Source organism: Phasianus colchicus, chromosome 11 (assembly GCF_987193195.1).
Source record: "Phasianus colchicus chromosome 11, bPhaCol1.hap1.1, whole genome shotgun sequence".
Classification (NCBI taxonomy): Eukaryota; Metazoa; Chordata; class Aves; order Galliformes; family Phasianidae; genus Phasianus; species Phasianus colchicus.
In genome coordinates, this window is record NC_143446.1 from 10,494,191 (window position 1) to 10,511,605 (window position 17,415).

Sequence of the window (17,415 nt, forward strand, 5' to 3'; positions counted from 1 at the left end):
AATGGAGCATCATAGCTTCTCTAGTTACATTAGAACTAGGCTATGATATTTTGGTAGTTCTATCTCCAAATACAGCACCAGTTCAAATACGAGAAAACAGAAGCAGGAAAACTTACTTGACCAGAGAACCCAGCTTAATCCTATTATCTCTTATTTCACTCTGAACAAAACACTGATCTTTTTTCCTTAGGAAAAGTGCTGACCTTTAGCACAGGGCAAGGGCAATCCAGACATACCAGTGTCCACCCATCCAAGGAGCAGCACCCCTGCAGTCCTCTGCATTGAAGTCTCTTCCTGGCTCTGCTGACCTGATTCCCAGGTTGCCTCGTGGATAATGTGGCATGCCAGCCACCCGCTGCTTTCTCATTTAAATAAATGAGAAAGTTGAGGCTAAATTAACACTCCAGCAGAGGTAATAAGGGCCAACTCAGCAGCTGCCGTGATGTATGCAAATTGCAGTTTCACACATTAGGAGCTAGATGTTGCTTAATTTGTAGGTCTTTCTGTCTTGGAAATTAAAGAGCCTTTGTCAAATTCAGGCAATCTGAAAAAATAAAAGTAAAAAAGGGCCACAGAGAGCCCCCAAAGTCAGCTGTTCACCAGCACCTACCCTCTTCCTTCAGGAATTCCCCTCCTGATCCCTTGACATGTATTCATTACTGAGTTGCACTGCACTGCCTGATGCCTTTAGGCAAGGATCTGCTGATTTCCAGCAAACACACTGCCTGATTGAGGAGGCACCAACAGCCGTTTGGTACAAACAGAAACCCAGTTTTTTCCTACATTTTTCGTCTCAAGTGTTGCCACCATCCAGGGCCTTAACATCCAGCAGGTTTCTTTCTCTGGGAATGAAACTGTAGCAGATCAGAGGGAGGCCTGCCATAGCAGCCAGTTAATCAGGCAGAAGGAAGGGGCAGATAGGAGAAAATTTGTCCTCCTTTTAGATCCATAGAGATAGGAATGGAGATGATAAAGAAACACACAGCTTGCTGCATTTTTTTTTTTTTTTTTTTTTTTTTTTTTTTTACAAAGCTGTTCTGGACATTATTATTAATGCTTTTAGTAAAAATATAAGTATTAATACGTGCCAGGGTCAAAAATACTTCTAAATGGAGACAGTAGCATGATGAAAAGCACAGCAATAACAGTATAGCAGCAAGTGAGGGTTTGCTCAAGTGCAACAGCCACATGCACAGAAATAAAGGAAAGCAGCTGCTTACCTTCAGAAGGTATGCAGGGATTTCCAGCAACATCTCATTGCTTCCATTACCAACCTTTAAATGAGGTCTGGGAAGGGATGAATCCTGGCTCCACCCCTTCAGGTCACTCAGGTGCATTGCATTGCATTTAGCTGAACTCCACTGGGTTGGCCCTGACTTCCCACCAGGTGCTCAATCACTGCTTCAAGCCATGACTTAGCATTTCCACTCCAGAGACCAAAACTGAAAGTTACATGTAGAAGTACTACTCAAAACAGCAGAACTTGAAGCCATTATGGCCACACAGAATAATAATAATAAAAAAAACCAACCTGTAGTGTTCCTCAGGTTTGCATGTTCTCTTAGAAGAAACAAACTAATAGAAAAACATTGTGAATCAGACTTTGTCACTTGGTACAAACCCCTGCCATTCTCTTGGCCTTCACCCCTCAGCACCAAAGCAGGATGATAACGATGGTTTCCTACCAGCTGGAGAGATTAATTCACTAAGCTGTAGGGTTTGTGTGCTAACAGAGCAAATTAAGACATATATACAGGTTTGCATGTTCCAATAAATTCTGCATTTGCTACAGTTCTATAATGAACACAAAACTGTGCTATAAAAATGCATGAAAAGCCTTTTCTTCAGCAGTAGCAAATGAATTACCAAAATACAAAGCCAAGTGTGCATTACTTTTTTGACAAAGCAAGGCAATAACTCAGATACACAGACTCCTCCTATCACAAGAGACATTTGTCTCTTAAATATCCCAACGATGTTGCTTCATAGATGCCCAGACTCAAGCATCCAGCTGCAGATGGCTCTTCTCAACTATTCCCCCACTGCTCCAGCTGAGATTGATATTTGTAGCATATTGCTGGAGTTCCAACTCACACAATTAAACTATGCACTAATGGCAAATGATCTGAAATACTTACCCATCCATCCATCCTTTCTTCCTTCCATTCATCCAGATAGAGGTGAAAGGAGGACTATCTAGCCAGGTACAATATATACTCTTTCATCCCAAAGGTTGAGTCACCAGCTGTAGCTTTTTGAGTTCAGCTGTGAGGGAGCTCATAAATTAGGAGGTAAAAGCCTGGAAAGATCTGCAGTCTTGTCACACCTGTTTAATTACTTGCCTGCAGTTGCCCCTAAACATGGAGCCTATTTTGTTCAAACCTCGTTACTGAATTTAGTGGTTTGTTCTAGAGCAGTGCTACATCACAGAAAAGGAGCAGGAATTAGAATCATAGAACCATTAAGGTTGGAAAAGATCATCTAGGCCAGTCATCCACCTGTCACCAGTATTGTCCATTAACCACATCCCTCGGTGCCCCATCTCCACATTTCTTAACACCTCTGGGGACAGTGACTACACTATTCCCAGGGCAGCCTGTTCCAATGCATTGCCACTTTTTGGAAAATTATTTTTTCCTAATATCCAACCTGAGCCTCCCCTTGTACAATTTGAGGTCATTAGGATCCTTCAAAAAAGTGAAATTTCTACATTTGCTTGATTAAAAAAAAAAAAAAAAAGATGAAGAAATGTAGCATCTTCCAAGTTACACCCCACGTGGCACTCTTCCAAACCTCTTTCCATATGTTCTTAAGTGTTGAAAGCCCAAATGTTCCATATCTCACTGTCAAATTCTCTGGCTCTCTCCCAACAGCTCTTACAATACAGTTGGACATTGTCTAGTGAGCAAAAGTAAATACCTCAGATTGATAATTAAAAATATATTTGATCATCTTATAGATACAAATAGCCAAGGGGTGCAGTGCTGAATGAATCATTCATGCTGACAGATTCTGGAACAGCAGAAGAACGTATTTCTGGTCTCACCAAAGTTGCCCTGGAAATTCTGGTTTGTTGCAGAAGGTATTGCTCAGGAGCTTTGGGACAAGGTGCAGAAGTAGAGACTGATGAGCCATTCAGGCAGCTCACAGCAACTGCAGGTGCTACTGACTCTGAGGCAGAAACAAAACCACAGATAGCTTTGATATAGGAGTACCAAAGACCATAGCCAACATATAGCAGATGTCTTGTGTTGGGGCTAAGTGAGAGCTGGGAGGGCGAACATTCAGATTCAGTAACTTTGGATGTTATTACCAGCACATGCTGCTAATTTATAATAAGATCAAATAGGAAGGTTGTTAAAGGCCTTGAGAATTGAAGATGTCCTCTAAGCTATCAACCCAAATCTAAACTAACAATCCTGTGCTCTCTTGGGCTGTAATAATGTCATCATCATCTCATGTATGAAATACTTCAGGTGCTTACAGATGCTCTGCCCTCTTTTTCACTGCAGTACTTCTCATTTGTCATCCCCTTTCCCAAGGCATGCTTCTAGGTAATTATCATGTGCTTCAGTTCAGCCAAGGAGGGAAACTGGTGAATGTGTTTCCCTTGCTAGGAGCTATAAAGTAAATTGTAGCAGATATTGCAAAAATCAAATAACCAAGAGGTTTTTCCTCTGATGTGCACTTCACTTGATGGATATTCTTTACTTTCTCCAGTACTACTCCTGATTGACAGCAGGCTGAGAATCCGGCCTCCCATTCACCAACTGATGCAGCTGTTTTGCTGAACCAGCTTCCTGGCTGGGAATGGAGCCAGTCAGCTGTGGATAACAAACCCAATAATAGGGGTTTCAAAGATTTCATACTTTTTTTTTTTTAAATATTTACAAAGTTACTTTTCTTACAAAATCTGTTAGGCAGATGTTAGGAAGTAATTACTATACATGAATTGGAAAGAAAATGTACGTCTTATACAGCCACACACTGAACATGTGTATGTGGCTGGAGCAGAGAAACCAAAGATAAATGAGAAAAAAAAAGTTAAATGTATCAGTGCAGAATCTGCCAGAATTTACCATGGGGTTATAAAGAAGAAATAGCACAAGGCAAGCTCTTCTCATCAGCCATAAGTCAGTGCATATCCAAAACAACAAGCCTGCTACCTTCTCTAACAATAGCTGACTTATAATCACCATTGATAGATGGAAGTTGAATTTGGCTTTGACCAAGTAGGTACAGTTCCCAGCAGTTTCCCAGAGAGGCTGTGGATGCCCCGTCCCTGGAGGTGTCCCAGGCCAGGTTGGATGGGGCCCTGGGCAGCCTGGTCTAGCATTAGATGTGGAGGTTGGTGGCCCTGCATGCAGCAGGGGGATTTGGAGCTTCGTGATCATTGAGTTCCCTTCCAACCCAAGCCATTCTGTGATTCTGTGATTCTAAGACTCTATGATTCATCAACACCAAAGAGCCCTCCAGCCCATTACATCAGCAGTCAGTGTGATGGACAGAGCGGAAACATTCCGACACACATTTTTGTGCTCAAACATCCAAGAGCATCCTTAGATCACTGCACATATAGGTGTAACTAGGAGTGACTATGAATTAAAACTCTTGCCTCCATCTATCAAATTATTCTAATATAAACAAACTTCAGTTTGTGACGGCAGCAGTAAAAACATCCAAGAGATCAGCATAGAAAGGAAAAACCAGAGGGTACATTTTGCCTCCAAAAATGCAGTTATCCAGGCTGAGGTTTTGTCCAGGACACGATACTCCCTGTACTTGTAAATCGGAGGATCTTTAAGACCCAAATTTTACTGCTCGGGTTGTTTGTAGGGTTCTGACAGATAGATTTTGAGATGAGATTGGAAATAGTAATTGTATAATTGGGTAAATAAAATCAGGAGCTCTTAGGAATGGATTCTGCCCTCAGCTCACCTCCAGTACTGAACCCTACTATTCTCTGTCCTGATTTCTCCCCTGCAAAACAAAAATATCCCTCCTGCTGGAAGTGTTTAGAAATCTCAGCTTCAAAGCAGCAAATTAGAGCTAAATAGAACATTTCACTAAGTAATAATAAAAATACCAGGCGTCTTTTATGACATTTTCCATCATCAGTAGTTAATGCATTTCATAGACCGGGCCGGTATAATTAACTTCATCTTCCAGTTGAGCCAGAGCCACTGAGGCCAAATTAGGAAAGTAACTCACCTGTGCCCCTACAACTCCCTTATGATGCATAACACATCCTTGGAGGTTGTGCTGATGCTCACACTTAGAATCAATTTCATTCATTCAAAAAATTCCATAACAATAATTACAGCCCTCTAAAATTCCATCTCAGTGTTTACGAATCTATAAGCACTATCAAAAGAAACGTTATAAAAGAAGCCTTAAAAATCACGAGCCAGCCTGGGTGTTCAATATTTCACATCTAAATTACAATATAAAAGCTCATTTTGAGAAATGCAATGAAAGAACTGGGGTTGGGTGCTTTTTTAAACAACATTTGTCACAAAAAAAGGAGCTTGAACATTTGGGTTGTCAAGGCAGAAACAAGCACCACAGACACATTTTCCCCTTATGGGGATTCATCAAGGTTGTGCAGTGCAGCTGTTGTCTTACTAAAAGAAAGTTTCGGCCCCTGGCTGGAAGAAACAGAAACGTAATTATGTTATGATGAGCTGGAAAACATGCAAAGAAAAATTGGAATGCAAAGCATGATAAATGATGCATTGTCAGTTGCAGAACAGCAAGAAAACCAGGCAGCACGATAATAACTCTTCTCCAGACAGTGCTTCCAGTTTGGCTACCAAAAGAAAGCACTGCTCCAACCACAGCTTTTTGCAGTATTATTTTGTCCTGGTACAATGATGTTAGTGATGCACTGGCGCTGCTGCCAGGAGGTGCTGGAGTCATTGGGTCTCTGGAGGTGTTCAACAGCCATGGAGATGTGGCACTGATGTGTGATGGGCACGGTGGGGTGGGTTGGGGTTGGACTTGGTGATCTTAGAGATCTTTTCCAACCTGAATGATTCTATGACTCTATCAGTGGTAGCAGGGCTACACGCAGCCCCAGGACATGCTGTCTTGTAGCAGACTCCTCAGTGTCTGCCCTCGCAGTGACCAGGACAGGATTTCCCTTCACGTGTTGCAGCGGTGTGCTTGGCTAGGGGACCAGACAGCGGGGCTGGTTCTCATGGTGTGAGCAGATTCAGAGGGAAAATGACTTTATGGCTCTTTACAGGAATCTTTTCTTTAGAAACCAACACCGCCGGGCAGCAGAGATAAGACGGGATATTTGTTTTAAGAAAACCCTCTAACGATTAACCGAAAGTTGATAAAAATAATTGTTCAACACCCACCCACGGTCACTGGGGAGAGTGCCTGGCAGGGCTCAGCTGCCCGCAGGCTCCAAGGACACAGCGGAGCTGTTGCTGTGCCCTCTAGTGCACGACAGCTGCAATTTCTCTGCCATTTCTAAATGCCAGCAGTTGAGCACCCGAAAAAAATGGACTTTCTCCCTCCCTTGGTGGGACGCTGGTGAGGTTACGTGGTTCTGCAGCTTAAAAAAAATCCTATTTATTCTCGAGCAGAGAGCTGTTAGGAGATCTTCCCCCCTACAGACCAAACTTGAGGGCAGAGTTGCAGCCTTTTGGTTTGAATTTGCTACTTTTGGAAGGTGCTGGCTGTAATATTCACATATCAGAATCTGGCATTAATATTCTCAGGTTGGTTTTTGTTGTTGTTGCTTTAATTAAAAAAAATACCAACAAAACCACCAAGCCACCAAACAGAAAGTGTATTGCTTCTGTAATTAAAACCAACCAGCTCTGAAATTAGCATCTATGTAGGATGGGTCATCTTCTACACATCAGTTTAAAGGATTGAAACTTGTATTCAAACTGTGTGATTTTAAGCAGATATTTTTGGTCCTGTCAAATGAGTAGCACAGGCAAGGCACTAATCTCTTCTCTCGTGTAGCACTGCTCGCAGACACAGTTATAGGTGACTGCTAATGACAGCAGGACTTACAGCATCGTTATTACTCCTATTACCTATGAAAAATAACGCTATCTTTATCACTAAATATTTTCATTTTCATGATAAAAATGCTTTATTACTTCACAGCAGTTTACATCTAGGGTTATTAAACCACTTACAGCTTCCTTTAGTAATTCTATTCCCTCTGACCTGGGAGAATGAAAACAGAAAAAGAAATTACTGACAAGCATCAACTGATGGAAGCCTGCAAACAGTTCCTGTGCTGCTCAGATGCCCTGCAGTAACCCTTCAACCTTTCTCCATTTAACGTGGCATCACTTTGGGAAGAGGTACATGGCACTGCAGAACCACAGAGCTAGTTGCAAGTCCTTCCAATACTGTTAAACTTAACATGATCAGTAAGACACCATCCTTCAGCATTCCCTTTCTCAACACAATTTGCCAGACACCAAGTTTGGTTTTTGTCCACAAGGCATAAAATTGATATTTTACAGGAAAGCACAACCACTTTATCCCAGTGTCAACTCCTGGACATGTCTTGTGTGGGGCAGCCAAAGAGAAGGGCCAAATCACAACAACTGCACACCGACAGCTCTGGTGACATTGTGTTCTCTGCTTTTCACTTTCAGTTGCTTTGTGCTCCATCTCTCACCATTTCCCATGTGCTCTCCCTTGTGCTGCTCTCCAGCAGCTCCCTGCCTACTGTCATTTCAAGCATTTTCCTGTTGGGGCAGATTCTTCCATCACCACAAACTACTTGGAGATTTTCTCAATGCGTCTTCCTCCTCCCCTATTAATTTTTCCCCCCTTCTCATCATCAGAAGTTCTCTGTGAGTTCTTGGTGAGCAGAATGCCCCATGGTTTAGCACCCACTCCCATCAATTCCCTTCTCAAACAAAAATGCTCCCTCGCAGTATGAAAACATCAGGTTGTCAATAGAAGCAGAGAGGCCACACAAAATCTCATCACCTCCACATGCCAACAGGATATGACCCATTAAAAATTCATTTTATGGCTGAAAGCATTATGACAAAGAATGTCCTATCTCAATCCCTTGTCCCACCACCAGAATTACACTTCAGCCCACCATGACATCTCCCACCCATCCTGCTCCCTCCCTCCTCTCTCCGTTTGTTGTGATAAAAACTTTTAAATTCAGGGTTTTTTTTCTGTCATTTCAGCAGTTTTTCTTGAAGTGTGGATTCTTTTCCTACAATTTGCCTCTTTTGAGGGTCTAATCCTTTTCTCTATGCTCCTATGGGTACCTTTTGCATCAATAGTGATGCTAAACTTAAGCAGTGCTCATTCCTTAATAAAGCAAAAATCTTTCCCTGCAGTAATTGAGTTAGTGCCCAGACCAAGTGTATTTCTATTTGTAAAGTGTATTTCTATTTTCTATTTTCTATTAGGAAGTTGATTTAGGTTTAACTGCATTTCCACAATGTCCACAATTTCACCCCCAGAGACAAGAAAAGATGTTGCAGTCTCTTAAATACCACATGCTTGTGCTCATACATCCCTTTGATTTCTCACAGGGAGAGTGGTATGCAATAATTGCTCTGCTCAAGCCTTGTATATTGTTTTTATGTCCGCTAGGTGAATCCTTCAGGCTCAGTGCAGTGTTCTCAGGTGGCTTTTCATTCACAGCTTAAGCTCCGTGCAAGCGGAAGGTAGCTGGTCATTGGTTGCTTCTCTCTTATTTTTATCCCAAGATGGGAGGGAGGCGTGTGCTATCCACGCAAAGAAATGTGCCCAAATTCCTGTGGGCTCAGGGAAAGAGGGAGAAGGAAAGGAAGGGGTGGTTCATGCTCCATTCATCCACTTCTGTGCAAATCTCTGCAGGGAGGTAGCTGGGTGGCAGTGCACTGATCGAGGCGGGTTCTCAAAGGCAGGATCTGAGTCCCAGCAAAGGTCATTTCTTTCAGATGCTATTTTTGTCCTGAAGCAGCAATCTTCCCTTGTCTCCCCCACCTCGCTGGGAACTCGGATATTCCCAGCACACAGCAGGAGAGGAGCTGCTCCTGGCGTCAGGTTTCACGGAGCGCCGCAGGGAAGCAGTGAAGTGTTCCTGGCAGCCCAGCTGTGTGAGCAGGGGAAGAGGGTGCTTCCTTCTTTCCTGGCTTTTTTACCCAGTCATTATCTGATCTGTACCCTTTGAATAAACATAAAAGTCCTTGATCCTCCCAGCAACGGAGCTGACTTCAATGGCTCTTTACTAGCACCCAGCCCTGCCCAGACAGTAGCTGGCCCAGTAAATCCTAAACTCTGCATACAGTTCCCAGAGCTCTGTTAAGACCCCAACTGACCTAAATCTCTCACGTTATGAGCAGTCATAAATGTGTTTTTTTTCTTAAGTAATGCCAATTTTTCTTCTGCGGTATATAACTAAAACCCCCTTTAGGGCATTTAATATAAATGGCACTGAAAGAGGAAGAAGTCTGCTTTTGATTTCCTTTTTCTTTTTATATGGGTCATCTCAGAGGTTTTACATTTATTGTTATTATGGTTAGCATCTATTTCTTTCCATTCTTTGGAGGTTTGGGCTTGCTGAGCACATTGAATAGCGTTAAAAACCATTACAAAGAGCTGCCTCTCCTTAAAAAGCCATGAGATCTTCAATTATATGCAGGCATCTAAACAATAAAGTTCATATTATTAGCGTCATGAAACATACTGAATCCGTGCTCTTAATATAAACAGAATCAGAACCATAGAATCATTCAGGTTCCTCTAAGACCACCAAGACCCACCCCACCACGCCCATAACCTTAATGCCACATTGCCACAGTTCTGGAACACCTCCAGGGATGGTGACTCCCTTGGCAGCCTGTGCCAGTGCCTCACTACCCTTTCTGAGAAGATATTTTTCCTAATATCCAAGCTGAACCTTCCCTTGTGCAACATGAGGCCAATAACTCTTGTCCTACAAGAACACAACAGCGTACCAAAGATGAACTCACACTGAGCTTTGATACCCATCTTCTCAAAATACCACGGCTGCTGTCATGAGAAGGGCTTTGTTGGATGGAATGTGAATGAAAACCAGTTACTGGGCTTCGATCTCCTGTCATGCTCCCAATACTGCTGAGAGCACTCAATAAATACTGAACACTTACAGTATTAAATGACAAAACTTCCAGATTGGGTACTAGGAAGAATTTATTCTCCAAAAGGGTGGTGATGCATTGGCACTGCTGCACAGGGAGTGGTGGAGTCCCTGTCCCTGGGGGTGTTCAAGAACCATGAAGGTGTGGCACAGAGGGATGTGGCTGTGGGCAGTACTGGTGCCAGAGGGACTGTTGGGCTGGATGATCTTACTGATCTTTTCCAGCCTTAATGATTCTGTGCAATTCCGTGATTCTGTCAGAGCTCAGTATCTGGATGCCTTTGGGCTTGGGGAGCTATTTCAGCTCCTGGGAACCTCGCAGCAACAATTTACATAAGCAAATGTCATATGCCATAAAATATATCCCAAATTATACAGTTGCAACATATGTATTGCATATAAGCTATGATAATTAGGTGCAGTATATGTGTATAAATTATATCCTGCATTTTTAAATACTTTCCTATACCACGAATGGGGCTGCAAATCAGGGTGCTTGGGTGCAGGGTGCTTCTCTTAGGCGGTGTCTGAAAGCTCTGGCCCAGAAAGCTCTTCCTGGAGCGGCTTCAAGGGCTCACCTGGATCCTAAGAGCCAAGTGAGGGTTTGGGACAGCGCGGACAGGTTGGCAGCGGGACAGCCGGGGGGCGGCGGGGCTTCGCGGTGATGAACCCCTTCCACGTTCAGAGGGAGGGGGTCGGCGAGCCTGGGCCGCCACCCGCCCGAGCAGCACCGAGGGCAGCGATGCGAGCGGCGGGCGGAGCCGGCGGGGGAGGCTGAGCCGAGAGGAACCGAGAAGAGCCGCGGGGCGGGGGGGGGGTCGGCGGCACCGCGCGGGGGGCAGCGAGCGGAGCAGCGCCGGGGGGAACCACCGCGTCCCGGAGCCGCTCCCGCTCCGCACCGCGCGGCGGAGGAGCCGGGGAGGCTGCATGGAGCCGGGGGGGCTCCGCGCGACCTGGGCTGGAGCGGGTGCGCGGCTCCCTCCTCCTCCTCGCCCTCCTCCTCCTCCTCCTCCTTCTCCCAGCCGCTCGCAAGCAGCGGCTGGGGAAGTTGCGCTCGCATCGGAGACGGCTCCGCGGCGGAGATCGCTTTGAGAAAAAAGGTCTCCTCTTTCTCCCTCCGTTCCCCCCCGCCGCCGTGGCCGCGACACAGTAAGTGGCAGGAAGGAAGTTTAGTTGCAAACAACCTGCGGCAGCGGTAACTTTGCGCTGCGTGCCTTCAAGGTGCCTTTGATGCGTGCGGCAGCTTCTGGCAAGTGGACTGCAGCTCTCCCAGCCGTCGGCCCTCCCTCTCCACCCCCCCCCCTTCCCAACCTCCCCTCCCACCACCACCGCTACTTCAGCCCACACACGAAAGAAAAAAAAAAAAAAAAAAGAGACACACACACACACACAAAAAGTCATGAAATGAAGAAGTGGTGAATTACCCAAGCGACTTTCCGCCGAGAGCCAGCGAGCCACCGAGAGGAGCTGCGGAGCGCTCCGGAGCTGCCCGGCACGGACCCAGCGGCACCGCAGCGCGATGCACAGAGCCTCAGCTGCTGGAGCTCGCCTTGCCATGCCGGCTGCTCACTAGCATGCAAACCCTCGCCCAGGATGAAAACAGGTTTGTGGCAGTCTGCTGGAGATGTTTCCTTCCCCGCTGCCGGCACTTTGCTGTCGGTGCCTGAGAAGATCTTAATGATGGCAGCGGGCACTTCTGCCGCGTTCCCTCCGCCGTTCTTCGGAGATAAATCTTTCATGCGGCTGTCTTTTCCTATCTGTGGTGGTTGCTGCACAGTCTGCACTTGATTGCAGCTCAAATATTTTTAAGATCCGCTTTGCAAAATGATGCAAAGTAAACACAGATGGGAGAAGTGAGGGAGAGAGAGCTGTGATGAAGTAGTGGTGGTGGATGGATCTTCCCTCCTTCTCCCTCCAGTGCCTTCCCCCAAATGCGAGCCTTCCCTGCTATGATTTTAAAGGAGGAAAGATTTGGGGGCCCTTTGGATGGAGGTTTGGAGGGATGTTTCCATCAGGGGTGCTTGCCTTGCTGACCAGCTTCCTTCATGTCTGTGGCTCCCAGGCCAATCAGCTTTGTCTCGCCTTCACCTGTCCTCAAGTTTCTTCCATCACCTTTCAGGTCATTCGTCCAGAATGCCCGAGGAAAGTTCACCAAAGCGGAGTCCTCAAAACATCCCATACAAGGACCTGCCCCACATTGTCAACGCTGATGGGCAGCACCTCTTCTGCAGGTACTGGAAGCCAGCAGCAGCTGCCAGGTGAGCATTTTTCAGCAAACACACTTTTCTGACTATCAGAAAGACTCTGTGACTGTGTTTTATAGCCTGGCTGCTCAGACTGGGCTATGTGCACTAAGAGATGTCTCTCACCTGAGAGAGCTCCTACTGTAATGACTGTATTCCCCAACCCTTTCTCACTCAAGCTCACCTTACAGATGTGAACCACAGAGTTACTCTTGCCCTGTGCACAGCTGCCTCGCTTGGCACTTGTGTGTGCTACATCCAGAGTGGCACTTGAAGGAGGCTGATGCCTGTCAGCAACAAAGTGCCTTCAAACCAACAGCAGTCAGGGAGGGATGGGATGCCAAATCAGCGATATCTGCTCTTTTTAATTTCCTTATTGTCAACAAATACAGCATCAGCATCTGAGTTCAGTTTGATCAGTAGCAGCAGAAATCTCAGGGCAGCAGGCAGGAGCTGGTTTAACTGTGTTGCTTTTTAACTGCTTTTTTAAAAATTTATTTATGGTCAGTAAATGATTTAGGAAGCTCTCACTGGGACCCCTCCGTGAGTTCAAAACTGAACTTGGTGATAAACACAGACAAGGTATCAGATAGAGACGTTTAAATAATGTCTTTTTCATAATTTAAATAGTCCCCTGAGTGTAATGGCTTTCTGTGCTGATTACGTGCTGATTATGATCTGCTATAGAAAGCTATCTGTGTTTCTCCCATAGTTATTTATGGCTGTTCATCTTGCTGCCAGTATCTGCTGTCAGATTCTGGCTTGACACATACTTGTGTTACCCCTAGTTGTATAGGCAGCTACTTTACAAAATCTGGATATTGGTTGGTTGGCTGTTTTTGTGCAAGCCAATGGGAAAAGCTATGTTAATTTTTTAATTGTATTTTCTTTTTATAGCTGATAGGCAAATACAAGAAAAGTTGTTCAAGCAGGAGTTTGAGTAGTGAGGAGTAGCACTTTCCCACACCCATCCAATCGGTTGCATCCAAACCATCTCAGAGCAACTTTCCTGCCCTTGGGTTTGGTGCCTGCCAACCAATGAGCCATGCAGTGACATATGGTCAGGAGGTGGCCTGCACCTAAGCAATGTACATTGCCACCTTGTTCCCAGAGAGCAGGGCTGTGAGCCACCCCATGCAGCTCCATGGCACTTATTAGGTTCTAGGACATGGGTCTTGGCTTAAGATCTGTGGTCCTACAATCCATGGATCTGGTCCACAGAGAGCTTTGTAGTTACTTCTATTCACTGACTTTCAGGAGGAGGAAAGTTTTTGGCACAGATGTTTTCTGTATCCTTTGCACCAGCCTCAAGATTTCCTGTATTGGAAAAAAAAAAGAATAGCACTAAACCAAGCTTCTACTGTGAAATCAGGCTGTCTCATATTGTAATGCTAATTAATCATTAACTGCCCACAACGATCTTCATCCAGTAGTGAAATAGCTTTCTCTTTTCATGTTTAATTTCTTAGCAAATTAGTAGTGAGTGGATGGGTCTTTGATCAAGAAATGAAAGGATGATAAAGAACTGAGAGTTAAAACTTAGTGCCGAAGTCCTCTGGGTAGTTAATTTTTTAGGGCTCTGTGAACCAAGCAGTTAATTGAGAGCAAGCTTGCCCTACTTTTGTAACAACAAAAGTAGAAGGGATCAGTGTTGCTCATTTACAAGTGGTTCCTGTGTGTGCATTTGTATATGAGGAAGGGCGTACTGTTTATTATTAGCTCGTTTTGCATTGTTATGTATGAGAGAGAATGCAAGTGGCTGAATAGCAAGTTAGTGCCTATATTCTACAGTCAGGAACACTCTTGAAGTGCTTTGATAGGAAACCAAAAATACATTTTTTCCCTCTCACTTTTCATAAGTAGCTCAGCTTATTCTGCTTCATATGTAAAAGCTTGGCAACTTTCATCTAATTTTAAATGTTCAGCAAAAAATGATCTATATATACGTACAGGGAGAGAGAGGCACCTCGGGGGACTTTTGTTGGCCTGTTACAGTTATTCTGTTTCAAATACTGAAGGTGAATCTTTCAATCTTCCAACTCAATTGTTGATCCTAACGCTAATGAGTGACACTGTAACAGTTGAAAGGTGGGATCTTCCATTGATCCATTATACACCTCTTCCCAGCTAGGGCTGCAGAAATACCTTCTCACTGCAGATGCCCAAAGGTTATCATTGACTTGGCTTCAATTAGAATAGAACTTACCATCCTCGATCCACCCCCCAGGGAGAAAATAATGGGATATCTGCCAAAGGAAAAAATTAAGAAGTGGTGCTGCTGGCCTGGGGTTGGAGAGCAAACAATGGGTGGACACTGAACCAACAGACATTGCTCTTCGAAGTGGGTGCTTCTCTTTTATCTCCTCAAACAGACCTGCAAAGGTGGCTTTAAAAAACAAAAAAACATTGGTCAGCAAGATGGGGAATTTTGTAAGGCTCTTCTGTTCCGTGCACACAAGTATTCAGGCTCAGATCCTACAGTGTTGAGCCAACTGATCGGCCCATACTGGTGCACATATGGATGCTTTGTTGTAAGTGCCACCGAGGCCAAGGTTGTGGTGTGAGTGAAAGGCACCTATTGTGAGTTCCTCAGCAGGGGCTGCTTTGTTTCGGGGGGGATTTAGGTGATTACGTCGCAGGAAGCTGACACACAAAGGCACTCAGATGTCACAGAGATTAGATGGGGTAGATAGAGTAGATATTAATGGACTAAGGAAGGAGGGCAACTGTTTTCCACCTCTTGGGATGAGATGTCAGCCCATGGGGAGAGCTGGGGCTGCAGGTGCAGCTTCCCAGCCAGCAGTCCCATGAGCTGCCCAACTTGTTGAGCCAGTTTCATCCCCAGATGTAATTAAGGGGTTTCATTTAATGTGGCAGGAAGGGAAAAGCACTGTGTTCTGGTGTTTTCTTGGATCCTGCCAAGAACAGGGTTTGTGGAGCATAACAGCAGGTAGCTGGCATGGGGAGCTCACTCGTGAGGTCCCATTTTTGGGACTGTTTAATATTGCTTTTTTGGAGCTAAATTGTTGGTACCAGAACAGACTGATGTCACATCTATGGCACATCCCAGTAGCTGAGAAAATCCTACTTAATGGAAAAGCAGCCCTTGTGTAAACAAAAACAACAGCTCCATGCAAGGTTACAACCTCTGCCACCACCCTCAACCTCCTAAGTCAAAATATGAGGTAACAGGAGGTGAGGAATTAAGAAACCATGCTCTGTTCCCAGCCCTCAGACAAAGCTGCTAAGAATAGAGGTGGGATGAGGAACGGGAAGGAAAGTTGGGAGGAGAAGTCAAACCATTTCCTTTGAGGCCCCAGAAGGGCCTGAAGAATTTCAATGTTGACCTTCTTTCCCCTCTGTTCAGTATCCTGGTGGCCTTCTCTGGATGTCTCAGCTGTTCCCATCTCTGCCTGGATAACTGCAAACAGTTTGTTTGGGGCATTTTGGGATTTGTTGACCCAGCTCACTTTTGAAACCCACCAGTATCATCAGCTTTACCAATAGCCCACATCCACCACTGATTTCAGATTGGGACAGTGGTGTTTGGCTCTCCTCTGTAAATAGACATAAATTAAGGTTGGGGACTTGAAGTGTGAGATGCTCACAGTTCAAAGATGCTTTTGGAAATGCCCATTCTGTGCTGAGGAGGCTGCCAGGAGCTGCCACGTGTGGGCTGCATGCCTTCCTGCTCGATTGTTAATGTACAGTGAAATGGCTTGGTTCAACTTCAGACATTGTGACCGTGATTTAGGGGAACAGAATGCAATTACCTGAGCAAACACTGCCTTTGTAGGAGTTCTTTCAGCTTTACACCTGAGAAGTGTGATTAAAAATACAAAATGAAACAAACAAATCCACTTGCTTCTCTATTTGCATTTTTTCCTTTCTAAAAAATGCTGTCATTCATTCTGACTTGGTAGTGGTAAAAGAGCAAGCCAATAAGGAAAAAATCTATTTCTTTCTCCCTGAAGGACTTTGCAGAAGTGCCTGTAGTGCAGAAATACAAACTGCCTTTAGATTTGATCCAGCCCTTGAACTGTGAATATTGCTTGCTGATTTTGGCACCTCATTATCAGCATTTCCATAGCATTTCCAGAAGAACAGCACTGCTCCCAGCGTGAGCAGATGACAAAGTTAAATTTGACTTTCAGACCCTTCCAAAATGACTAAATAAATAAACTGAAGTCAAAGCAAAGGAAAGCAAGTCACTAATTCTAATGTCTCCAATTATGCTGTGCAAGTCTCTAGAAATACTGAATTTTCTAATTTGGTGCCACTCTGGAAGAACACTTTAGTTTGAAGCTGATCTCATTAGTACAAACTAATGCACAAGGACCAAACTTGTACAGTTTAAAATGACTTATGGCAGCATCATCTGTCATAGGATGAATTGAGCTCTCCGCATGTCTGATCACATCATAAACAGAGCACGAGGGAAATAAGAGCTTTTCACTTAATGATTTTCACTGTCAAACCAACATTCCAGGCTTTACTTGCTATATTGCTATTGCCTGAGTTTCTAAAGCTTCCTTCTGCAATTCATCAGCTGTATGTATTCTTCCAATGGTTGTGTTCTCTTTGCTCTAGGTGACAGCCTTATTTGTTGTGAATGGTGGCAGCCTCCCATGATTTCTTATCCAGGGGGTGGGAAAATTAATAAACCAGCTTCATCTGTGAGGGACTTTTTGACAGACACGAAAGCTTCATTTCTTGCTGTGGGTGTTCCCAGCAGCTTCCATTCAGTAGGACAGAATTTCTTCAGTCCTCACAGGAATGCAAGTCTCCTTTTGTTTTTCCATGAAATCCAAGGAATAAGACAAAAACAAAGGGAATAACAATGGTTGTAAACAGCCCTTTTTGTTTATTACACTCTTAGAATCAGTTTCTAGGCACAGGCATACAACGTTTATGCAAGACAATGCAACTTTATGGCTGGTTGTGTGCAAGAGCAAGCTGACTCTAGGAGCTCTCTGTTGTGAATCTCAGAAATTTCATTAAGTTTTCATCCTGGTCCTAAGACAACAGCAAAGGATGCAAAATCAGTTTTGGTTCTTCATG

At 44.5% G+C, this 17,415-nt stretch overlaps 2 protein-coding genes across 5 annotated transcripts in view; one reads left to right on the plus strand and one right to left on the minus strand.

The window, feature by feature from the left end:
* The window catches only part of KBTBD12 (kelch repeat and BTB domain containing 12), a 38,320-nt gene extending 36,580 nt beyond the window's left edge, over positions 1-1,740 (minus strand). The window contains exon 1 of the mRNA XM_031607722.2: positions 1,221-1,740. The gene's annotated coding sequence lies outside the window, so the exon portion shown is untranslated. The remainder of the gene's footprint in view (positions 1-1,220) is intronic.
* Positions 1-17,415, plus strand: part of MGLL (monoglyceride lipase) — a 91,008-nt gene that overhangs the window by 25,996 nt on the left and 47,597 nt on the right. For 2 of the 4 annotated variants that reach the window (XM_090148222.1, XM_031607686.2), the window contains one exon: positions 12,231-12,369. In XM_090148222.1, the coding sequence (XP_090004348.1) occupies positions 12,231-12,369 (139 nt within the window). Of the gene's footprint in view, positions 1-10,996; positions 11,261-11,530; positions 11,715-12,230; positions 12,370-17,415 lie in introns of those variants that run through there. The other 2 variants (XM_031607711.2, XM_031607703.2) reach the window with 2 other exon arrangements.